At 34.5% G+C, this 27348-nt stretch overlaps 1 protein-coding gene across 8 annotated transcripts; it reads right to left on the bottom strand.

Moving 5' to 3' along the window:
• On the bottom strand, positions 1-27117 carry LOC133197657 (protein MTSS 1-like). 8 transcript variants are annotated; one of them, XM_061333775.1, is made up of 16 exons: positions 26707-27117; positions 23748-23809; positions 23545-23618; positions 15913-15997; positions 13870-13961; positions 13594-13668; positions 9712-9869; positions 9241-9402; positions 8862-9002; positions 7785-7904; positions 6603-7014; positions 5086-5162; positions 4245-4343; positions 3093-3273; positions 2420-2545; positions 1-2123 (listed from the first exon to the last, which is right to left on the bottom strand). In XM_061333775.1, exons 1-16 carry the CDS (start codon positions 26776-26778, stop codon positions 1384-1386), a joined length of 2676 nt encoding a protein of 891 aa, XP_061189759.1. In that variant the 5' UTR covers positions 26779-27117; the 3' UTR covers positions 1-1383. The 8 variants fall into 8 exon arrangements, with proteins under 8 accessions (XP_061189759.1, XP_061189758.1, XP_061189761.1 ...); XM_061333774.1 differs by having other exon boundaries at positions 5065-5162; positions 26707-27116; XM_061333777.1 differs by having other exon boundaries at positions 5065-5162; positions 7785-7859; positions 26707-27116.
• Between the last annotated feature and the right edge of the window lie 231 nt (positions 27118-27348).

Genomic DNA, 27348 nt, shown 5'->3' with positions numbered 1-27348 from the left:
TCATAACATGTTTGTTTTATTTCCAGCACGTTATATGCACAACATATCATAAACTGTCCTACCTTTAGCTAGTAATACATTTACTAACAACAGTACGTCACAAACTACTGGCAATATTACACAGTTCCACTGCTTTTAAAACACAGACTTGTTAGAACCGATTATAAAAATATACAAGCTTTATTCTGCTTAGTCAACAATTGTATTGCTGCTTCTGGATTAAGGACTTAAAAAAAATTATTGCTTTCAAAGTGTGGTTAAAATTACATGTAGAAAATATCCATTCATTATTGGAAATTGGTCTTTTGAATCTAAATTTTTGTTTCATTTTCTACTCTTAACTTGAATAATACGGTACAATGGTGAGTTGGTAAAAAAAAAAATAAAAATAATATTAACATAGGTAGATGTAGTGCATATAACCCTTACTGATAAAGTAAAGCTGTTCTTTGTTGAATACAAGTGACATTAAAATTATTATCAATAGCAGCACACTGTAAAATTAATACTAGAAAAAAACTCGCACTACATGAAAAATTGCACTATGTAACCATCGAACAATGGCAAAAATGACCAATGACTGAAATGAATGTGGATTTGTACATAATTGGATGAAATGATTCACCAATCAAACTTGACACACATTAAACTCAAGCTTACAATGAATATTCACATTACTCTGTTACAATGTCAGTATAGCAATGACATTCTCTCCCTGATTAATGATTTAACATGACAAAATATGAACTGGAAGATCAATGAATACATGTATATGAAATGGTCGTTTAACACTGTATCAACAGTTGTTGGCACACAAGAACTTAAAAGACAGCTACATCCCTAATGCAGAGGACTGCAGGTCCTATTTTACACAACATAAAAATATCTCATGTTCTAAATTCAAAATATTTGTGCACAGATGTTTCATCAGCTGTATCACATATGAAATTTTTGGATTCTAAAAGATAAGGAAGGTTAATATCAACTAAACTGAATGCAACTTTAAAGTCAGATCAAACCTGTATTATGCAAAAACAACTGAATTGAAGCTGTGACCAAAACCTAATGTGATTGCACCACAATTTACGAAAAAGAAACATACATATGTACAGGAATGAAAAACAAGTATAATTGCCTTCATATCACAATGACTTCTTCACTGTTGGAAAGTACTTTAAAGTGAAAATAAATTAAAACATGAATAGTATTTAAAACAAAATTATTCAAAAACATGCACAATAGCAACTGTACATGCAGCAGTGAAGAACATAAAATAAGTTGGTACCTGTGAAGTTTACATGTACAATAGGAAATAATATAAACTGTCAAGTCTTTCTGACAGCAAATATCATGATACACAAATCACTCACTCCTGATACACTGCTAGCATTCTGAACCATTTTCACTACTGGACATTTTACGTAGTCCTCGCAGTTCTGACACAAGAGAAGCCCTCAGACTGCTGGGGTCCGCTCCCTGTTGTACAGGTTTGGGGTTCACTGGTGGAGGACGCTGTACTGCTGGGGTACTGTAAACTTTCTCCATCTCCTCCAGCTCTGCGGCTGAGGGAGGGGGAGGCAGATCAGGGTCAAGTTGGACTAGTTCTGGTGGAGGTGGGGGAAGACTATCATCCTCCTGCTGATACGCAGCATTCAATGCTGAGAACTGGGCATTGAGTTTCTGCATCAGCTCTGCTTGATTAGCATTATGGGGTTGGTAATGTCCACTAGGTGGCATTGATCTGTTCCCTTGTTGAGAGGGAGTAGGAGGGGCTGAATAAGCTATATGCTGGGTGTCCACTGATGCATAGGGACTTGCCTCCGGCTGATAGTGTAATTGTTGCCTAGCATGAATACTCATTTGAATTGTCTGTAATTCAGCATAGGCTGGTTCTCCTCCAGAGCTGTTACTACGGCGATGAAGTGAGGTACGGTTAGGGTTGTGCTCCTGACCATGAGAAGGCTGCTGGAGCTGCCTTGGAGGTGTATTTCTGAGTCTTTGTAGAGTATGTGGGTTGGTTGTTGTGATAGAGGATGATCGTCGTACAGGAGGTGGTGGTTTAGGAGTGTTCATTGAACTCCTCCTTGTAATAGGGGCACCTGTTTGTCTTGAAACTGGGATACCTACAAATAGTATTAACAGGTTCTTAGTATAAATCACAAACAAAAAAACAAAAAAACACACAAAAGCATGCTTATGAATCTGAATTAATGTTTGTCCAAATACATGTATATGCAATGATTTTACATTCAGAATATTAGATTTACACTTTATTATATTAGTTTACAGAAGTTCTGACTATATATACAGAAGATATGCATGCATATTTTTTTTTCAGCAATGGCTGTTTAATGACTGTTGGTACATGTTCATCAGGACCAAGTGCTGTGTAGAACACATACACTCCTGGCTAACACACCTGCAGTGGAGGCTGGTCTCTTAGCCTGCATTTCAGCTCTGAACATATTTCCTATTTCTGAATTACGAGGGATGGTGAAATATTTTTCATTGCCAGATATGCATTCTGTTGTATTATGATCAAAATCTGCAATCACATCCAATAGGCAAACTGAATAGAAGTGATAACACAAAGATGGCGAGGACTTCTAAAGGGTATCTGATTGATATACTGAACAGATACTCAAAAGAAGTTTCTCTGAGTTAAATAACACAGCACAAAATTGAAAACAAACCATGCAGCATGAGAACAAAAACAAAGGTGATGAACACAATAAAAAAATCAAATATTTACAGGACTTTTTTGAGGCAGGCGACATGCTGATAGTCTGTACATTACGTCGTTTAAGACTTCCTGAGAATATTATGATATAAACAGCAAAAGTAAATCACTGATTAAGAAATGATCTTAACATACATTCCAGACATAACTTTTTATAATTTAACATAGCATATATATTAACAAGTGCATGTTATTATATAAACAGTTTTAAAAATCAAAATGCACAGTCATAAAATAAAGCTTTATATAAGAATTATAATTTTATTCACAGACATGAGTGCAGAAGATACTGAACATCTCGAAAGCTTTAGAGTAGCTAGTTATGTCACAGAAACAACACATTCTGACTTACCTCCCATGGCAATGGTGTCCTGTGAGTTGGCTGGTGTGTTATTCATCGTACCATATCCACTGGAGCACTGCAGTGAGTGCTGACTGGTGCTACTGTCCACTTCATACGTTGACTCCAGTGCAGCTGTACTAACCTCCAGCTCCTGAATCGCTCTGGCCAGCTCAATAGTGTTCCTTTTCATCTGGGATGACAAAATAAAATCACATTACTTCATAGTTACAGACATTCTAAACATCTGTACATACTAGGGTAAAACAGAGATGAATTCTTTGCTATGTCCATTCTAGTCCATATTTAGAAAATCTTTTTACATGATCTGGGAAAGAACTCCACTCATCATAATAAGGTGTTTATTAAGGAATCTGCAAACAACTCAGATGTTTAGCAAAACCATATATCTGCAATGAATTTCAGTACAAAAAGGTGCCATTTAATACACTCACTGTAACCATTTATTACTGGTGCATTTCAGTTTTGATTAGTTAGTCTTCTCTGCCTACAGATTAAAATTCCAATTTCAGAAATAGATGTCTTGTTATCCAAATATATACCAATATAGAATGCAAAATTGATTTAAAAAAATAATGCTGGTTCTGTTCACATTAAAATCCATACAAGAGATGAAATTCATGTTAAAAGAGTGCTTTCATTCCAAATCGGTGTTTCTCATCGTGTTCTGTAGATCTTACTTTACTATGGTATTCTCCAGTTACCATCTAATATAAAGAGTAGAACACTTATAAATTACAAGAAATAATCTATCAGCAAACATTCCTGTTACTGAAATGCATGTCAATTACTTTCTACGTTCATGTGATTTTCAGACCATTCCAATTCACTGTATCTAGATTACTGTAAACTTTGAAAAACATGCCAAAAAAAAAAAAAAGAATAAGAAAAAGAAAAAACATGCAAGCAAATGATTAAGTTCAATTTTCTTCTAAATTGAACTTCCAAGTCTCACTTTTTTGGTCACAATCCTGGATGCAGATAATCAAAGTAAGTATGTATATTTCATATACCAAAATGAAGTTGAAATAAATGATAGATATGTAGATTTCCATTTCACAACATATGTTCACATTACAATACAGAAGTGCAGTAAAAATTGAGATAGCCAACACCCTTCTACTTATAATATAGAGTCCTTGCCTTGGCTTTGTGTTTTTCTTCCTCTTGTTCATACTCGCTGTTTAATGCAGCGGTAGCATTATCTAACTGTTGGATTGCTTCCACCAGGTCCATAGGGAGCTAATAGTTTACACAGAAAAGAGTGAAAGTTCAAAAGTCCACAGAAAAAAAAATATACACAATAGTGAAGCAAGATTTGTTTTAAGCTCCAGTTAGGATACAAGAACACTGTTAAAAATGTTAAAATTTCAAGTTTACTGTTAGCTGTTTTTGATTTCAAAATTCAGATATCTAAAACACATGTCAAGCAGTTTGAGTCCAAGATTCATTTTCACCCTGATATTTTTCTTGGAAGCTTAAAACTTCTGCATGAGTTTCTAGTTTTGTCCAACCTTTTTTTTTTTAACATTTTTTTGACAAAGCTGGAAACTTGTAGTATTTTATTATACAATGAATAACAATACTGGATTTAAATAAAATACACATATAAATAGGGTAAAAATAAAAGGAAACACACAATGGAATATAAATTTGGCTGTTACATGCTATGTGCTGAACTTAAAAACTTTCATTTCCAAGCTTATGTTGTAAACAAATTTTAGTATAATATGAACTGCTTAGCACATGTCAGTTAAATAGGCTTCAGAGCTAAAATGTGCCTCATCATTCCCTTTTCAATATCATGCAAATTGTCAAACTGTAAGATTTTCAAGTTTATTTTTTCATACCAGGCATTATTGTAATGGCTCCCATGAAATTATTGAGTTCAGATGCTTTTTAAAAAGGCAGGTATAACAACAGAATTAGCTCGGGAATGGTAAGATTTACAACACAGAAATACCTCTGTAGATTGTGGGCTTACATCTGTGCCGGATTCTCTCCTCCTGCTGGCAGCCATGTTTGCTAGGTCACTCATGTTTACATATGCTGGGGCTTCTCCTGTGTCAAAAATACAAATCTTACTTTTATTCATTAGCTCTTTAAGAATAATAATAATGTGCTCTGTTAAAGATTTTATAATCAAAATACCTCCATTCCCCCCATTTTGAAAATACTCCTTGAAAACAATACAAAATGTATGCAATCATAAATTCCGGTATTTATCAGACTCAAAAATTTCACTTCAGTCATCTTTTTTATATTTACATCAATGAAACTTCTTATTGCAGACAATGACTTACTAAATTCAGTGAGTTCAGTAATTTTAATTACAGTATTTATATAGGTACTTAACATAGAACTTATAAATTATTTTCTTTGTATTCAGAAAACAGCTCTGAACAGCTGCATGAAATGTTTTCTGTTGACAAAACCAGACTAATAAAGATTATCTAATCCTAGCCTTTTAGTTCTTGCATAAGTTTAGGTACTTCTTTGTAAAACTTTTGGCTGTATTTCTGGCCCAGAAGACTACAATAGCTAGCTATAGGTTCACTTCATGCATAAAATCGTCCTGTAGATATACCAATTTATTGACTAACTGTATCTGTTCCATTTTCAACCTCAATACAAAGTAAAGACTTAGTGCTTTTATTTCCTATAACAAAGTTTCCTCTAAGAGTACATGTATTGGAAAACGGGCTGTATGACATTGTAATGTTCTTGAATTTTGCAGAAAAACAGGTGCATTTGTATTTGAGTACCTTCAGCAAAGAATTGAAAGATGAGCACACTCCTTTATCCAAAATATATATTTCATTATCTTCAGAAGCAGTTCTTTCCATTTTGGATCAGAAGTTGTGCTTTTTATGAAATACTGAAAAACATCTTCATATTTTGGCCATTTTTGGAGAAATATTCAGGATATGGGAATAATGATGCAATTTTTGACATCATAATGCACTGACTAGCGAAAAAATTACGTCATTTTCAATAGATATGCAGTCACCCAGGGTCCAAGAGGTATTAAATGAATTGCCAACTAAAACTAACCAGTTTTGATTTTTCAGAAATTCATACAGCCCTAAGTGAACCTTGCTCTTTGAACAAACTTGAATCTATGTTCAACAAAGAAGCTTTCACTTAAGTTTATCCAATTCTGGTCCTGTGATTCTTGATAAGATTTTTAATGAATACATCCTAAATTTCACTGGTTCTAAATTACAGGGTCTTCTCTCGAAAAGATGCAAAGCCCTTCATTTGAATACACCTGAATTCTCTTTATCCAAGGACATTTTGTACCAAGCATGGCTGGAATTATCCTGTAGTTCTGAAGAAGATGAAAATTTAAAAGCTTGCAGACAACAAACATGACTGACAAATAGACCCTAGACATTTTCTGATGAAAAGCTCACAGATTCTGAGCTAAAAACACAAATAAAGTCAGTAATACAGGTCTTTGTCTGTGAACTAAAAACACAATAATAAAATAATACAGACCTAATGTTGGGACTTTGGGAGGTGGCACTGCCTTTGACTTTGGTTTTGGAGCCAGAGGTGGCAGTACAGGTTGCATCTTGTTAATGGTTGCCGACTGCGGTCTTGCGTACTGTCCTGACCCTGTACTTGAGGAGGAATTAGACCTCTCTTTCTTCTTGTTCCTCATCTGAACATCTTCCTCTTCTGCCATTTCTGAAGGTGGCTCAAACAGATTGGCTGATAGGGCTGGTCTATTATGTGTTTTTTCATAAGCAGAAGATATTGTATGTGGTCTGTTGTCATCTGCTTTTGTGTTGGAGTTGGGTGGGTTTGGCCAGTTTGTCCAGGTGGAGCTGGCTGACGGTGTGTTGTCTGAGGGGGTGGAGGACTGCGAGTCTGCGTCTGCATTATCTGTGCTGATCTGATCAGTGTCCTGTGTTAAACAACCAAACATAAAACACCAATAACACAACTTGTCAATGTAAGGAACTGGTTCATTTCAGTGTGAAAAGGCAGCAAGCATATAAATACAAGTCAGGACAGAGTAGGATATTTATAAGCAGTTTCAATAAATGCAAATGAAAAATAATTCAAATGTACTCCAAATTAGATTTCTCAAGCTTAAATTAAATAACTTAGCCAAAAAAAAAAAATCTGTTACACTGCAAAAATTTACAAAAGCATTTCTTGTCAAGGCAACAAAGAGAAAACTCCTAAACTTAGCAATTCTTCCTCTGAATTTAAACTTCAGAAATTATAGTAAAAAAACCATGCTTATCAATCATCAACTATGATGGATTTTATTCTGTCCCATTCAAAACAACATCTCAAACGTTTAAGAAGAGATGACATGCTTGCAAGTAAACTATCTTGGGATAGAGTCTATATACAAGCTCTGTTACTGCGTTACAGGTGATTTTGCCTACTCCTACATACTCACAATCACCCTAGCTCTCGCACTAATCATTTCTCATTTCTACCTGCACTATATGTTCTAACTGCAGCATACAAATATCACTTCATTTACATTGCATAAAAATAACCATAAAGTAATTTATGTCTGTACCTAAATTAATCTTTCATTCTATCATTGAAGTATATTTGAATGTCTAAGATGGTATGCACTGAACGGTCAGCTAGTGACATGCAATGATTTGGAGTTAGAAGACCAAGAAGCTTTACACAGGAAATAATGGACTGTACCTTTTGGCGAATTTTTAATGACGTGGGAGTAGCAGGTCGCAGAAACAGGGTATCTTGTGATGTAAATCCGGAGTCCTGGGAAGAAACGCTCGTTAATCGTGCTGTACCCATTGGTAATGTCTGATTATAAAAATAAAGCATGCAACTGACAAAACTAGAAACTCCAGAGCCGAAAAAACATGAAGAATAAACCAACGGCAAATCAAATTAAGCAGAGGTTGATTTTTATTTTACTCTGAAACTGGCAAAAACATTATTCACACAGAAAAGAGAGCTAGTCGGCCTGAATTGACAAATTAGCAAAGAAATCAAATTTTCCCAATAAGACAAAATCTTAATCATTCATTTCCACATAACAAATCATGCACAACTCCATCAAAACAGGGTTATTAAAACTTTGGGAGGATTGGTGATAACGTTCTCAGAAACACTGTTAGTGAGGTGCAGGGGTTACAATACCACTTACTAATCGAAACCGTGGGAGCAGCTGAGAGAATAGAAAGAAAAATTGGTCAAATCAGCTCCACACAATTTATATGGACATCTCTATTTCTAATGCATCAGGTGATTATATGTGGCATGTCAAGGGATTGCATGCAGATGGACAATATCAAGCAATCTAAATCTACTGGCAAAATATATATAATTGTATGAACAGGGAAGAAATAGGAAGATCATGCAAACTGAAGGAGTTATCTCCCTGTACCTGACATATTCATTTCACCACCACCAAATTATTAACTGAATGACAAGGGTCAGAACAAAGAATCCTGGCTGCAGTAAGCAAGTCATTTCTGCAGGAAAATTCTTTGAGGCCAAATATATTTTGATTTTACAATTCATTTCATAACTAATATATATTTCTTTTAAATCTAAAATGTCTTGATTTTAAGATTTCTAAATTCTGCTTTGACAGAAAATTGTATGTTTTCTTTCACAAAAAGTTCAGATGCTAAAATGACCTCTTATGCATTACTACGTATACTGATGACCTCTGACCCCTGTCACCACTACTACTGATGACCTCTATCCCTGTCACCACTACTACTGTACAGAAGAGTTCACACCAGCACTAACCTGAGCGGAGTTTCTGAGATGATTTAGGTGACTGGGGGAGTGTGATTTTAAGGAGCCGCTGGAAGAGGAGGTAATACTATTGATGCTGCACATGCTGGATTTACGCGATCCTATTGAACTTGGAGAGCTTGGGGGTGAATGCTGAAAGCAAAAATAGAATTCTGAAATTGTTCAAATGACAGCTGGTATGTTTTTATTTTCATTGTTGAACAATAGTGCACCATCGCCCCTGAAAATAAGCTGTTCTTGAATACATGTTATGGAAAGAAATAAGCACGAAAAAAATGTGTGGGTAGGAAACACATTATAAATGAAATTTGGTTCTGCAAATGCTGGAAGTAGTGATTAAATGATCTTTTCTTTGGCTCTCATGACATACTTGAGAGAAGTTCCACACACTATTGGTATCAAATCCCTTCAGATCCATGATGACCTGTTCACTGGCTGGGGGAAGGGTGTGCGGGTCATTACACTGCATACATAGGTGGTCCATAATCTCCTGGAGGTGGGTGACTTCTGTCAGCAGGCCCACCTCATGGTCCTACAAATCCATCACAATTTATTACTGACTGTTCTAAATTATACCTCCTGTTTGCCGCCATACATCATCAATGACAATGACCTTCTCTTATATACCTCCATACATCAACATGATAAACACATGAAAGATTATTCACAGGGCCAAATTTTCATCGGTTAACAACTCAGAAATCTTTGAAAACTTATCTATGATAAAACATACAGGTTATTAAAAGATTACCAAAATTTTTAATAATATTTAAAGGTGATACAATATGCATAGAACAAATTGTCTGATACTGTTTTCTTTAGAAATTGAACAAATTCTTACAACAAATGGTCTAAGGTAGCTAATGAAGAAACAGAAGCGGCTGCGTTCCTCAATCAGAGCTGTCCGTACAGCATTCTTTTCAGCCATCTCTAGAGCTTGATATTTATTGTTCACATCCTCCATAGCATTATCTAGCTTCAACTGCATCTCATTTTTACCTTCAATAAAAAACAATTCATCAATTTTCACCCTCACCACACTCTGTTGACTACAGGATTCAAAATATCAATTTGATGTACCCCATACTATCAACTTTTATATGGTATAAACAAATAATAACACCGGGTATAAAATGGAAAAAATTCTTGCAAATACCTTACACATAAATGTTTAGTTATTGGCACATTTTAACCAAAAATCTAACTTCATATTACAATGATACAAAATCACTTTACAGTTCCACATTTAAACCACAAAGAAACCTTAAATCTTGAACAAAAACCGAAAAAGGAAATAATTTTCTTCCACTAGATCATTTTGCTGGAATGGAAAGCAGGCAGTTTTTCTCCCTTAATGATAAGCTTTCCATTTCAGTTCTACAATAACACATTACTGATACAGTGATGTATTGGCCTGTAATATTATCAATCAAGTCAGTCTTTTTTTTATCAATATCTTACTTAGTCACACTATGTACCTACTTGAGGTAACAGGTTATCATTTTTTACAGCTAAAAGGCAGGTGTCAATACAGTTTACCTGTTTACTTCACACCTATATTTTATACTGCAGAGTTTTTTAAATAGATCCCAACATATGGGTGAAATTGTGTGTCTCATTACCACTGTAATGATTATTTATACATACATAAAAATTCTAATATAACAAAAAAAGACTGAACACTATGTTTTTCATGTCAATAGCATTAAAATGTCAAACATCGAAATTATGAAAATCAGCCACATTTACATGGTATAATTTTCAATGAATGAGTTTTTAAAAGCAGACCATGTTTACATTTAAGTGTTGCACTCACAGCTGTAATTTTTTTTTAAATACAACATTGAGGTAGCCTGTATTTTTTAGAAAGTAGGTCAGCATAGGCTGGATAAAATCAGAGGGGGTTTGAATTACCCCTCCATCAATACACAATTGTTAAGCAGACTGACAGAACAATCGGTATACTAACATGTCTCAGCAAATTCAGGCTCCAAAGAAGATAGCTGAATGTAAAAAAGAATCTAGAATCTCATATTCCATAGCTGTAATTATATAATAATTCCTTGCCAATCTACTGTCCCTATGGGGCCCCCTTTTATTAATTGAAATATGTAACTTGATATTTCAAGGATTGATCATGATGTATATGTTCATGCATGCGCAATGTCCTATTATTTCCTATGACTGCACCTCCAAATATCCTGCACCTCTGCACATTCTGAATATCTGTCCCTTTCTCTCTTTCATGTACAATGCAGCCAAACCAAGCCTTTGAACTTAAATAAACATGATCATTTTCATACACATTTAAATACCCTCAAGAGAAATTTGTCATAAGGACCATACTTTAAACAAGACAACCAAATTTTTCTTGGCACCCATCTTTAAAAATTTTCTTTAAGTACATGTACCGGTACTACTGTAGAAACTAATGCATATATTAAAAAGTTTATAGAACTAGTTACCAAATAGTAAGGAATAGTAACAACTGTATATCTTTTACACTGTCCCAAAATTCAATCTCTATATTTAACCAACTTGATAATACTAAACTCTATGGACCTCACTAACCCCAAGGAAAAAGGACTCATTTTACAAATGTCCTCCAGCTTTATCTACCTAAATGGTTAAACAAATCCACAACCCTGTATGACTTTGTCTTCCTCTGAACCAGAAAAGATCTTCAAATGTATATTTTACACCTGAGAGACTTTTTGAACAGGTAAATTAACTCATTACACCTGAAACTGACAATCCCATCCCTCTACACATACAGAACATATAAAAGGTCCATTTCTGCACAACAAACAGCTGTTTTATCTAAAAAAAAAATTTCGACTTTGGTGGATGAGTTTTAGGAAATTCATTATTAATAGTTCACTGACACCAGCAACTTTCACACTTCATGGCTATACCTGGAACTATTAAATACCGAACTTCTAACACCAGTAATTACACAGTTTGATAGGAGGATCATACTCCATCTCCCAAAATCATAAAAAGGAGATCATTTTAAATGGATTTCTTTATAAATATTATTATAGTTAGAGGAAACAGGATTATTGTTCAAGATATTGTAGGAAAATTGAGTATTCAGATATATATATATTAAAAAAAAAAAGAAAAAAAAAAGAAAAAAAAAAGAAAAAAAAAAAAGAATGATCTTTAACCAAATACATGTACTACTTTTTTCAGTGCACATAAAATGTTTTATTTTCAACTTTTCTGCTAAAAGGAATGGATTTCAACTTTAATGCAAGTTAAATGCAAAAACTACCAAAAATCATATTAATAATGAAAAAAAAATTGAATCAAATACATGCATTCTCTAGGTCATAAAGAATAGTGCTTCAACCACCAGTCTGTGAAAGTCTTTTTTTTTTAAACAGCTTTACATATCCTGTCAGGACTGAACTCTTTCCTTTTGTAAATAACACAAACTTAACAGTATTTTTATACCATTATATTTCTTTTCCTTATGTGATATATTTGACTGAAGTGTTTACAACATTTGAGGTTAACCAATTAGAGTTTGGTTGCTGAATTTGTAAAAGAATCCACACTTTAAGTGACCTTTCGATTTTCCTTTTAAAGTAGCACTAGTTGTAGATCTGAGATTCTATGGGCAGAGTTCCTGTAAGTTTCCAGTGACCTTTGACATTTCTACAAGTATGTAATTACCAATCTTTGGAGTGCTTCATGTTGTACAAGACAATGACAAGGCTGTACATATAAACCTCTCCAGATCCACTATAAGGTACAAGATGCTCAGAAACTTTTAACAAATTTGAATAGTTCAAAGTTACAGGAAGTTCATTAGTTTCTATCAGACTATGCATTAAATATATGACACATTGTCAACTGTTCAGAGCCTCTCTAACCCTTGAATAACTATAATTATGTAGTCTACTATATGTACTACCAAGCTTTTGCCCCATATAAAATGTGTAGTGTTTTTTCTTCAACCTTGAGATTTTTTGGAGTTATGAAAGCATAGGAATCTTATCCATTATAAAATATAGAAAACTGAAATAGGTCAGAATCCTATCTATATTTCAGATGATGTAAATGATAAAAAATTCCTAATGTGATACTAGTATTTCATGTTTTTATCATTACGTTTATTATCACTTTCCTAGATAATGGATGTGCTAAAATTTTAAAAGCCACATCATGTGGCAAAACCAGCAAGATTTCTCTGTTTCACTGGTAACTCTACAACTCTATACCTTGTGAAATAGAAATACTGGTTCATGTTTAGATTTATATGATCTCAGCCTGGATCAATCACATGAACTCTGATATGTATGTCAGATGTAACACTTGTGACTAGATTCTTTGCATGTAAAAGGATCAATTCACCTCTCAATACTCATGCCATCATTCCTCTCTTTTCAACGCATTATTATATCTTCAAGACTTGATTCAGATTTTTTTGTATTAAATGCATCATTGGACACAAAAATAAAATAAAACAAATACAAATTATGAGCAATTTGTTAGCAATTTCAACATATTCTTCTTCATGCAAACAAACCAAACACACCTGTATGATATTCCATTTTTAAAACAACATTTGATGAATGTGGTTAAACTATCTTATCTGTTTTAACCCAGCAGGTGCCTTTAACAGATAGAAAAACTGACATCTCACACACAAGAATGTGTTAAGTAGTCTAATACACCCTAAAATACATCACTCCCCTTCAGGAACCTCACTGACCTTTCTTGACCTTCTTCTGAAGTCTCATGGTGTCTGAAGCTGCTTTCTTGATCTCCTGACGAGCTTTTTTATATTCTGGAAAAAGTAAGCAAATTTTCTTTAAGACTGCCATCACAACCATGAACTGTTAAGAAAAATCTAAATATTTACATGTCACAGCTGTGGAGTCTTGTACACACCATATATATTAACTTGTTTAGTGGACAGACTTTTTCTATGCTTGTAAATAAAAACATTAAGGTGTGAAGAAAACAAAACATGGAGCTATGTTCCAACCTTTGGCATGTTCCTTGTCTAGTTGTGCTACTGTTTTCTTCCATTCCTCGCTATGTTCCTGTACTGGAGTGACTAGATTATCAATTATAGACCTGTAAAAAATCAGTACAGCACTGAAATAGCATTACATTCAAAAATGCACTTGATAAGGAGTTTATTTCTTAGAAATTCATTTGTGTATATAAAATCCACTTCTCAATAAAAATGATACATTCAAAAATGGTTTTTTTTACTAAAAGTGTCACACAAACAGGAAATATACAGATGAATGCGTGACTTTCATACATTACTGAATTACAATTACTTTTAAATCACTCAGTTTAGAGTCAATCAGCTGAAATGCGTTTCTTCAACAACAACAACAAAATAAGAGAGACCTGCTTGAAGGAAAAAGTGTTTCCATCAAAAAGAATCATCTATAATAACCTAGTAACCAAGTTCTAAGGAATGTATATGTCCCATTTTAGGCTATGAATTAGAAATAAGAGGGGATTTATATCATTGTAGAACTGGCTGCTGAAAATAGCAATAAAATATTGACCATTCAAAATGATGGTGTAGAGACTAGTTTATACAAATATAATTCCTTGCTGTTACATGAGTTTGCTTGTTCTGATTTAAACTTGAGATGTCATATCTAGTAGAGCTATCGGGGATGTAGAGGATGTAAGGCTCTTATAATGAGGAACTAATTAGAGAACTAGTCATTAGCTGTTGGGGACTTCCTGCAGGATATGCTTATTGAGACATTAAATGCTACAATAGCCTGGCCAATTCTACTGTATCACCCTTTAACAATGTCAGATTTTATCACTAACACAGTACAATGAGAATTCCTTCAATAAACAGGCCATAATGTTCCAATAAAAGCAAAATCAAACAGATTAAGGGTCCAGTTTACAGTCCTGGACTTACAATGCTTATTGGGTCAGAGAGTTGAGAGGTGTAAATCTTACAGATATATCATACAGCCTACAACTTCTCCCAGTAAAACAGGCAACAGATAGGGGAATGTCACACAGGTGTGAAAATAGTCACATATGACTATCAAATAACACCAAAACAGACAGTGTCATAAAACCTACTGAATAAACTCACTAATAAACAGGTCCAACTGTCTGATGCTTATCTATATAAATACACATAATGCTCACTCTAATGACAGTGCATTTTCTTATTAAGTAACAGATGGATGCAATTCCAACACCCAGTAGAGACTACAGACATTTCCACAGTCAAAGAGAATAATTTAGTATTTACCACCAATACTTCTCACCCCAAGCCCTGAGGAGAAAATCTGGACAAAAGAAAGATTGTCAGATTACTCCGACCAAGAAATCATCAATAATTAATTAAAGGATTGCCTCAAAAAACTTGAGACAGGAAAGTCATTACTTGCTGCAAAGAAATTATTTTTGAAATTCTAAGAAGCATGACTTTAATCGAAAAATGTCCAAAAAACATTCTGCAAGTAATCTGTACACTGCTTGAAGTGTCTTTATCAATAAATGAAAAGCTGCCACCATATTTAGGTTAAAAACTGAAATACTGTGCAGGTTAAATTAATATCTTCCAAGTGAGTGTATAAAATGCCTTTATTAAGATTGATTGGTGGTTGAAATTTGATTTTAGAGCAGGCATCCTATGGCCTGCATACAATGATAGAATATATGATGGATTGCAGATGATCAGAAAACTACTAAACATGGAAGAAGGCCTACAAATTTAAGAATATGAGACTTGAGTGTTAACAGGATAACAATATCATGCAATAAGAAACTGTCTCCCAAAAATGTAAGAGAATCTCTGATGAATAAAAAAGTGGTGGACCAGATTACAAAGCAGACAATTACCTGTACTGGGTGAATCGTGAGAAAGGTGACTTTGTGACAGATGATTATCAGCCATTCTGGTACAAATGTAGGAAGCTGTTCTTCTCCTGAGTTTTTTTTTCTCTTGGAGAATACAAGCTTCTCTCTAAAGCTTAATATTCCATCTTAATGTCCCCTATGTATATTCTTTGAGTACACTTTCAGGACTTACCCTGTTAATGCCTTTAATTTGGACTCTATACTCTTGTGCCTCATACAAAGTCTGGTCAGAGCAGAACCAATATCTCGTGTAGCACCTGTAAAATCAAGACCCACAAACATAATAACTATATACATGTATAAATGTTTTAAGTATTCTGAGATTCTGTAAGTGCCTGTACAATAACTAGGTATTAAGCAATTAGCACCTGGAGTCTGACAGGACTAGATTTATCAGCTATAACAGGAACTCTGCCACAACACAAAGATAACCTTGCCACCATTATCTGTAATCAGGTGGAGAAACCTAACACTGACCAAGAAAGGTCAGCATATAGGTAAAGTCTATATATATATAAACTGAATCTAGATGTTGTGTATATTTGTATATGTAGGCTTCACCTCACAAATAAGTGTGTACAGCTAAACACTCAGAATAAAAGGGGGTCAGCTGGTAACAGATGTGGTTTTACACAAAGTTAGTTTAGAAGCTGCTTCCTGTCTGGAATCATGTAGACATTTTGTGAAATGGAGAGGACAATTGTAAAACTATAATGCCATTAGTGTGTACTACAATGAGCATATAGTGAGGACACAAGAGTATCATATTTAACTCGAGAGGGATAAGTACCACTCACGTCTTACAATATATCACTGTTCACTGAAGCTGGTGAAATCTCAAGTACCACTGAAAACATTCCACAAAACTATGTCCATTTTAAGAGAATTTCTAGTGCTTTTTTTTTTATTCTTCTTAAGAGGAAGATGAAAATAACAAAAGACAATTTTCAAGAAACATTTCATTTATTGGGTTTTGGAAATAGATTTAACGTTAAATCTTTGGCTTGTCCTTATTTATTCAAACAAAATGAGGTCATTTCTTGGCAGAGAATTCAATGCACAGGCAGGTGAATATCTCCAAGGTCTGTCCTGCAACGTGTAGTTGAATAATCTTTACAGTTCTATATCTTCTCTGTATGCACACATTTAAATGATCAGCCATGACTCTCTGCAAATAGTGCAACAGATATTCCTCTGTATACACTGAGAAGCCATTTGTATTCATTTGATCTTAAATCTCTGTCTGCATTGGAAAAACAGATTAGGCCTGATCAAACATTTTTCCACCAATATCTGATTTAAAACAGAGGGGACTTTTCCCAAGATAAATGTTTCTGTTAACTGCACAATAAAAACAGAAATATCTGTCCTTATTGTCAGCCTAACAGTGAAATAGCTGACATTTACTGCTGTAATTCACTGCACTGAGTAATGCATATCTCATCCACAAACCATCAACATCACTGCACATGGGGCTGTATGAATTCCAAACACTAATTCAACTTAAGTCATTAGTCATGTAAAATTTACATCATTAAAATATAACTAAAGGGAAAATAGAACACAGTGTCACATTCTGCATACATCAGCTTTCATGTCAATTACCTGTCAAAACAAACAACAAAGTTTTATTTTTAACTTTACATGTCTGTCCTTAGCTTGTCAGTTTGTGTGATAAAATATAGACTTTTGATGCCCAGATATATCTAGTATGTACAGGTATTTAACTTTCCCACACATGGGGTAACCAGTGAGAGTAATCTCATTATAATGCATCAGCTCCTGCTCTGATGGTCATGGTTCTGCCAGAAGTTAAACCACATGGCTGAGGATTGCTGAAAGCTAGAGATCAATGCTGATTTATTCATTGTGTCTGTTCACTATTCATACCCCCTTCCCTCTCTCTCTTTTTCTCTCTCATTAAAATTTATGGTACCCATTTTTTTCAGACACAGTTACAATTTAGTGCAGTTCATCTACAGAGTATCTATTGACTCCATAAACCAGCATTCCTGAGAAATGAGACCTAACTGTAACATACAGGGGATCAGCTGTGTAGCTGGGAGCATACAGATTACAATTCCTCGTGTATCACACAGACATCTGTATCATTTTGCCTGTTTTTAACTGGTTTTTCTGCCAAGTATCCCAAGATCACTCAGTTCCTCTGCTCCTTCCAGCGATCAGTCAGCAGCCTGGTATCTTATCAATGGTTTTCATATTCAGCTGCACAACCATGCATAATCTTTCTGACTGGTCATGCAATGCAGAACTCAGAGTTGTGATCACACCCTGGAGGTCATAAGGTCACAGACCTCTAAAACATAAAAGGTTTCATAGACATGTATCAAACGCTTCCTTCCCTGGCACTCCTGCCTGGTTTATAGGACTACACCCCACCAGCACCTAAGGGCCACTTAGTTATTTATGGATGCTTTTTCACTGACCCTGAAAAAATCTCTATTACCTTGTAGGATGCCAGTAATTACACACATAAAGACCATCCTGATCAAGAGGACATATGGTTTTGTGATGTATGTCCTCTACTTCATCAATACCTTTAATTAAAGAACATTCAGGTCTTCTCAAAACTCTAGGGCTGGGACGATACAACTTTTTCTATATCGATACGTATCCCGATATTTGAGCCACGATACGATATGTATCACGATATGTTTAATTGGTTATAAATTCTTTTTTTATATTGAAATGAACAAGATATTTCTTCACAAATAAGAATAATTTATTCAAAGAAGTTGTATGTTGTAAAACTTAATTATTTTGGTCTTAATTATTATGTATTTCATATTCCTATTTATATTAAGCATATTTATTTTACATATTAAACCCAAAATGTTAAGTTAACAAAGAAAAACATTAGTCAGAATTTTTTGGGAAATATGTCGATATTTCTTCATACGTATCGATATGCGTATCATCCTCACATTGAATCGATATTATCGATATCTCGATATATCGTCCCAGCCCTACAAAACTCTAGACTTTAGTGTTTTTCTTATAGAAACCTTTGATATATATATAAGGTACATGTTCCTCGATTTCACTCATCCATACCAGTATACTAGCCACATCATGAATATTTTCCCTAAAACCCTTGAATATTTTAGCTAATACCGGTAACATTTTTAGTGATGCAGACTGTTCAGATTGGGTTCCTAAAGCCTGATATATTGACTAAAGACATCAAAAATCCTCATCAAGGAATACATTGATCCTAATATTACACATAAATACCATTATAAAAACTTCACCCCCTTCCCTCTAAGTGCCTTCCTCTAATACTAAAATACCATCCATAGAGACTTCATAATGGAACCTTAGTTGCTGAGCTGATTTTACATACATTATCTACAGAAATGACAAAAAAGTGTATCCTTTTAACATGCGTTTAACACCTAAGAATAACATTTAAAATCATTGATGACCTGACCCATTAGTTATGTCTCTTACGACGAATTACACAGCATGATATCCACATGTTAAACAAATAACAACACTCTGGAATCTTTTTTTATACTGAGAGAGATGCACTGATTGTTCAGGCCAACATGGTAATGCCAATAAAAATATTCCGATGTTAAAACAATATATATAAATGTACAGGAGAGGGATCAAAACACTTGACTACCTTCAAAATTTTAAAGTTAGATGCATGTGCAATGCATCTATACATATTCAAATTTAAATAGGTCAGGCAGTCATAGAATGACTATTGATTGTCACTGTGTGCTGCTGACATTGCAAACAGTCACAAATCAATGGCTGCCTCAGAACAATGCTATAGCTCACTAATGACATTAATTAGGCCGAGATCAGAAACAGACCAATATTGTCTCTGGATCACATTTCTAATATGAATCTTGATAAACATAATACAGCATCAACTTTACTTCAAAATTACATTAATAAATCTCTTCTTTATTAGTTCTTCTCTGTGCAAATCACATGCCACTGCCTTAGGTGGAATAAAATTCCAAAGTACAATTTCTTCAAATGCAAAGGTATAACAGGACATCTACTGAATATTTTTCAGCCTCATGTCTTCCACTAAAAGAAGTTCTGATGGATTGCTTCCTAAGAAAAGATGGTCTATCCTTGAACCAGACAGCAAAAGACCAAAATACTTCTGTTTACTAGGATCTCAATCCTAATGCAAAGCTATGTAATCAATAGAGTTCATACATTCCACTTTATTCTGTATAAGATACAGATGGCCATCCTCACTTTAACAAATCACTGGAATGCTGCATTGTTGTAGCACTTGATTTAATTATACCTAATTAAATTGGTGTAGTGAAGACCCTACAGAAACCAGAGCACAGGCAGCCCGAGGCCAACATCAAAAAACTTCATTTGTTCAATAACACAATCTTTGTTCTAATGTGTTCGTCTGTTATACATGAATAATTTACCTGATTGGCCAAGAAATTAGTGTTGTCATGTCACACATTCCTTTAGAATGTTCTTGTAATCGTAACATATGACAAGAATTGACCTGGAAAATCCCCTGCACTATAAGACCTTAACGTTCACCCACACCATGCTAATAAAAGGTAAACTAAAAAGAACCCTCTACAATCCTATTGACTTTGTTACTGGGTCTTACGTATTGGTTACAATACTTGTTACTTTAGAACTTTGAATTGTGGACCAAATCACTGAGTGCATTGCATAACACCAACTATTGTATCCAGTACAGCCATTACCTAACATTCTACTTCAGACAAAATGCAATAATAATACCTTTATCAACTTACACACACCTTACTAAAGCAATTGTTTAAATTGATTTGTCATACTTCATTGAACTGAGACTATCAGAGAGAATGTATAGGATTTCAACATCAGAGCCATCTAGTCCTTCCACACGGTTTTCTTCCACATGAATGGACAAAACAGTGTGAAAATCAATTGACAATTCCATAAAAACATGCATTTACCAGCCAACTATAATAGGATTTACTCATTGATCGAGGTCATTCCATGGGTAATTAAAGCCCATTTCCTGTGTGTCCTTATCTTTTCAAAGGGGTACCACTTGACCCTATGATTTGTACCGAACTCTTCATGTAGCCAAGAAGTCTTATTTACGAAGATACGAATCAAGGATCAAAAATATTTTGTTTAAACATGGTCCAATCAATTATTGATTCTTTTCTTGGAAGCAATTCTAGCATAAATTTAGCCCACTTAGCCAATTTTCATATCAACTACACAAGTGTCCTGAGTTGGGGTTGACACTGTGAATGGGTATTTTAGTGCACAGCTCACATTTCCTCTAATTTTACCCCAGGGTAAATGTCTTCCAGTAGGTGCACTCTTGTGTAACCAAACAACAGATATTGACACAGATTACAGTATCAACATGAATAATAACTGGCACCTGTCAATACTATACAAAGGATCTTGAAATTAAGTCTTCATCTTTAAATAAAAACATGGCTGTAAATAAGACATCAATGATCGCATTATACCAGCCTTTCTCAATACAGAATCTGTTTAATTAACAGACACTCCACCCAAGATTATGGTATAAATATGTTGCAACTTATATGATAAAGCCTGTGCACTAAATAGAAGCATAAAGGAAATATTGCATGTAATAAAATACATTTTACGGATACATTTTTTTTTATTATAACATCAATGTACAATAAAAAAGACTCAAAATCCCAATGAAAATCTTCCTTGAATATTAGACATGCACAGTAGAGTGGATTTGACAGTATGTTTTAATAAGAATGGTGTGTGATTTCAAAGCCACACAAAAGGTGCTCCATATTATGAAAGAGATCAACGAGTCGTGGCGAGACAAAGTCTTAGTAAATGACAAGTGCATTACAGCACTGATTTATAATTATGATTAATGTGTTCTTAGAGTCAATGAATATCATCGGAGGTATGCATGTGTTGTAATTGTCTAGACCAACCCACTCATAAACATTTGTGGTGTAAATAAACAAGATGTAGCAAGAAGAAATCTGACTTCTGATAAGGGTAGAGTCGCATGTGAAGTGACAAGGATATGCTACTAGCATTCACAGTCAGAAATATATGTACACAAGTCCCACTGTACAGGACAAAGATTTACTTCAAGGTCACAACAGGGTCAACATACATTGTGGCTGACAAGCTTGAACTTCTGATTCTCTGTACTTAAAAGTATAGATACATTGTACTGGCAGGAAATGTCATATATCATTACAAAACAATAAACAGTGGAATTACATCCAATCACAGTAATGGTATGCACCAAGTTGCCTCTGAGCACATCCCTAGTGTATGGTGATGTTACATTTCACAGTTTCAGAGGAGACAAACTCTTGTGAGACCCTGCATGAAAAAAAGGACCCCACCCAAGCATTTCCTACAGACACATTACATAACGTTTATTTATTTGGGAGGTTATCTAAACCAAGAAAAGATGATAAAAAGCCCTGCGGTGAAGAGAGTGCCTTCCTGACTTTATCAAATAAAAACTTCAATTCAATATCCACAGAGAAGCCAAAAAAAAGTTCAATTTAAACAAGAAAATATTTGCAGGAAACTAGGGAGCTCATTAAAAATGAAATAAACCAGAAATATTTATCTCTTTACAATCCTGTCACATGGTGTGTGACAAGTTTACATAATACAGAACATTCAAAATTCAATTCTTTACTATCTCTTAACTGACATTCCCTGCCTTTGCATTGAAAGTAAAATATTAGCTATATCTCTGAAATGCATCAACAACGTCCTTGAAAGTGTTTTGTTCATGTTTTCTTTTTATCAGAGTCTTGTTAAAAATCTTGTAAATCAAAGCTCTGAGAAGCTGGATATTATCATCAAATTATGGACATGCTTTGTAATAAGCTGAGGTCAACATTCCTTCATTAACAGGCAGTTCACAACAGGAACCGATCTCTCAAGGAAACAGGATTGTGTGCTGTGTTCCCTGTAACATGTGCCAGTGTACGCCAGACCTATTCCTATGCCCACTTATGCCCTCTTTGTTCAGGCAGCATAGACATGGAATATGTGTACTTGTATATTCAAGTTCCCCATTTACTCTCTCTGTCTAAAGTGAAATTTGCAAATAGATTTCCAGTCCAAATCATCTAGAGTGCAGCTGTTTTCTGGCTTTTGTTACATTACATGACGTTGTACAATATCTCACATGATCTTTAGGAATTACCTTTGTATATCAATCGTACTTTTCTGTTTATATTCATGAAGTATGATCCTTTAAATCTATTTCATCAGTGACAATCAAGCAGAAGTCTCACTGATAAAAGTACAGGTGGCATTTTAACATCGCATGATCAAAACCAATTACTTTATATGATAACATCCTGCCTCATTTATTCTGGTTTCCTGGCCTAAATTTTACATCTCAAAAATCTGACATTTTATAAATCATTTAACTCTGAGTTGTCTTCCTGTTGCCCTTGGTGTGAGTGTCCTGCATGACAAAGTCACTGGGTGGTAACATAAGTCTTCCTTTCTCTCAACAAACAACTTATAACAAAGGAGAGCTCAACCTCAGAAACCCAATAATAGATGCTTCTAGCTGCCCAGAATACAGTACCATGACTCATTACTAAGAGCCCTTCTGAACAGGAAAGCTATGAACAGCCACATTCAATGAAACTTCCTCCATGCTTTCAGAGGCTGTGATTTATTTGCTTACAATTTCTAAATGTATTGCTTTTTTAGAGACTTCATAAGCATCTCAAGGTCAATCATAAAACCTGTCAAAAACTTGCTCTTTTTCTTCATTAATCTTTCGGCTTAACCTTACCTCTTGACCCTGTTGCCATGTCAGCAACTTTCTGAAAAGCTTCTAGAAACCCTCCAATAGCAGCCAGTGTAGCTCTGAAATTAAGAGTCCAAATTGTTTACTCAATACTGGGTGCTGATTATACAATTTATTTACAATCTGGCAGCTGTAGTTTTGGATTGGATCTGTTTACATTTTTATCAACAAAGAAGTAATATTCTTACTTGAGAGATGTGTGAAGTTTGGCTGCTTTACTGGTGAAGTCTTCCCAAACCACAGAGCTGGCCTGAAAGTAGTGCATCAGATATCTAATACATGAACTATAGATGAGTTTTAAATCAAATTATATTTTGTTACATAAATCTTGAGTACACTGCAGATGTAATAACACTAGATTTAAAAACAAAGAGAAAGGTATTTTTTATGCAACCAGCTTTTAATCAAAAGGCAAAGTTATTATCTGCAAACATTTGCTTCCCGCATTTACATTACTTATTCTCTTTGCCCCCCCCCCCCTCCCCCCGTTTTTGGGAACACTACTTTCATAATCATTAATGATAGAGAATTTTTGTAGCAGACTGTGAACCACATGCAGACAAAGCCTTAAGAGTTTGTGTATAAACACTCGGACTATCAAGGTCCCCCCAGTGTTTACACTGAAAGTCAGCAGAAAACACCATGACATGTCTGTGGACAGTGATAAACTAAAGATAAAGCCTGACACTGGGTAGACAGTGAGGAGGAGTGGTATCCCCCAGATCAAAGACTCTCCCCTTCCTCCCCTTTCAAGGTCCACATGATATATTTAAATATAAGGTGAAATTGATATCATAAAACTTAAAGTTACGATTGAAAACACAGTACATTTTTTACCCAAGAAATGCAAAGTTAGTTATTATATTGCTGTTTGAATAGTAAATTACGTAACCTTTATGCATACAACATCTCATCTGATTGATTTATAGACCTATTTATGTAATCATCATAAAAGGAGAAATCAATGACTGTGTTTACTTCATAAAACAAGGATAAAAATCGAAATATTCCAAGAGGACTACCATATAATGTGGATATTTTAAGCTCACTTATGTAGCACAGACTATCTAAAACTATCTATCTTCATTTTTCATACATTTATGCTATTATTGCAGTTGTTTTCTGTTTCATTCAACATGCTTTCAATTTTCAAAGGAAGGACACTTCCTGATTTGAGTAAACAAGGCTCTTTATTAGACCTTAAACATGAAAGTAAGACTTCAGCTCAATGAATTGGATCATACTTCAAGAAATTTGTGAGGATTTTTAAAATTAATTTTATAGTAGATGAGAAGCTTTATATGCACAGCATACTAATATTTGCCAAATTATATAATGTTGTTGCTTTTTAAATGTACCAGTTGATTCCATGTGCAATGGACCTGTGGGTCGATTGTGCATATTAATATGCCATGTGCAGCAGGTGTGCATTAAATTTTACTGAAAATTAAATATACCCGACAAAAAGTCTACATGAACAGTGGTCTAGTAGAGAGAGAAATACACCACTGGGTCCACTTTTTAATTTCTGTTGACAGTTTAGGTAAAATTTATATGTATAAGGATGGGAATGATAGCATACAGAACAGTGACTCCTGTCTACGCAAGTTTGAGACCTTTGTTGATCTATATTTGGAGACAGAGATGTTATCAATGATCTGTCCCTTAATATTTGTTCAGTTAACTTTTTTTATGCTTGTCTTCTTTCCAAAAGGTCAGGTCATTCATTTTGCTTGCTGGCAAATCATCAGTTTATCTTTTTGCATAATTCTACATGTATTCACTATTCTGAAGGCATTATAACATGAAAAATCCCAACAGCTGTGTACAACTGCATTGTTAGAACTTTCAATAACAATACTTATTAGCTTTCCTTTCAATACTAAGCCCACAGAAGATATACATGCTACTTATTAAAATGCACATGTTCAGTCATGGTTGACAATTTTGCCAGGTTTTTGTAGGATTGTCCAACTGTACATTCTTCTTTAATAAATAATAAAGGAAAGTGACAAATTTCATCATACATATAAAACATTTATTGTATATATATTATAAATATGCATATAATGGTAACATAAATAGGATGGGCTGAATACCAGACATGAACATTTTTGTGGACAAAAGTATTATGTCTTTCAAGAATACCCTCACTGGATCTCTTACTTTTTACAAACTAATCTTGGTGATTAATCAATCATTGATCTTGTTAATCTAATCTGACCTATTTAAAGATCTACGGTAATGTCTGACTCATGATTTTCTTTTTCTTTGTAAGGATTTTGAAGCACAAGATACTACACTAATCTGTCTATACACATGGTAAAGAGATTACCTGCTGAGGGTATAGAACAACTGTCTACTGGCCATAGTTGAAAACAGATGAGAATAAAAAGCAAAGACTTCAATGAATATATTATTGGTATATATACAATTTCTGGAATAAATTCTGGCCAAGTTTTAGAACTCTTTTTATTGCCAGCTGAGTGCATATGAAAGGATTTAAAGCTTGCCACGTGCATAACACCTCAGTTCTTATAAAGCTGGATTAAATAATTACTGATCGTTCAGTCAAACTAAACATAGTATGTGGTCGGTTGAAGAGGTTAAAAATTTAACACACAGATGTACTTTGGGTACAGAAAAATTGCTATTTCCTTTAGCAGGATCTTGGAATGGTATGAGCTAAAAAGCTACACACCCTCCCCCCCCCTTTTTTTTAAATAAAAAAAAAGGCCCTGGGCATTAAAGTTTACAGGAAATCAGCTCGCTGCTTATATGACCAATGATGACCTATTTGCAATATTTGCATTACCATGGCACTAGTGCAGCAAAGGACTCTAGGGTCCCATAAAAGTCCTGCTAACTCATTCATGGTTCCTGTTGTATGACATAACTTTTTATGGCATGTATTCTTTATAAATCCTCAGTATACATAAATTTATCTTATCTGATATCGGTTACCTCATAAATAAACATGAAATCTAATTTGATGGGTCTATTTTTGCCACTAGAATATCATGCTTGTCGAGAATTGGTTAAATAAGCATGGGTTTTCCGCAAAAGTTAATTAATAACTAAACATATGACCAGATTCTAAAAAAATATTGTCAGGCCCTATATATCAGGTTATATATTACCACTTACCCTCATGTCACTAATGATGGTCTGAAACAGCCCACCAAGAGCTGTACAGTCTTTTTCGATTCCACCTTCCATTCTACCTTTCAAGCTACAAAAAAATCAATTCACTTGCAGTCGACAAAAGGTTGTCTGTAACTTCCGTTCAAAACAATTTGATCGGTTCGGCCCCGTTTGATCAATTCAAAATTCACTGATAACGATGTCTGAAGCCGTTACCCATATATTCAGCGTCTCTTTGTCTACAATTTACAAAAAATATCAAATAAAGTTGTCAATGTTAGTTCCTACAAAGTTTCCTTCACTAAAATAATCCATACTTCGTGTATATCAAATAACCACTCTTGTGTTGAATATTCTCATGTGTTTCTTACATGCTACCATTGCAATCTAAGCTCGAGATCGAAACAATTCCACGTGGTTTGTGTAAAGGCCTATGATTGGACAAAATGTATTGCCACTATTGGGGCTCAAGAGGGGACATTTAAATTCTTAAGGACATACGCAACGTACCTTACCTACTGATAATTTTTCAAGATATTCTTAATTTAAGATTATAGTGCCATCAGATGTTCGTAGACAAAAAATCAGCATGCATTACCAGGGGTTTTGAAAAGATATCAATTGATGAAAATTCTTGTATAATTT

The sequence above is a fragment of the Saccostrea echinata genome, unplaced genomic scaffold, assembly GCF_033153115.1.
Source record: "Saccostrea echinata isolate AGI-Se365-2 ecotype Australia unplaced genomic scaffold, CSIRO_AGI_Sech_v1 ptg000030l, whole genome shotgun sequence".
Classification (NCBI taxonomy): Eukaryota; Metazoa; Mollusca; class Bivalvia; order Ostreida; family Ostreidae; genus Saccostrea; species Saccostrea echinata.
This window is presented reverse-complemented; position numbering and strand designations above follow the sequence as displayed.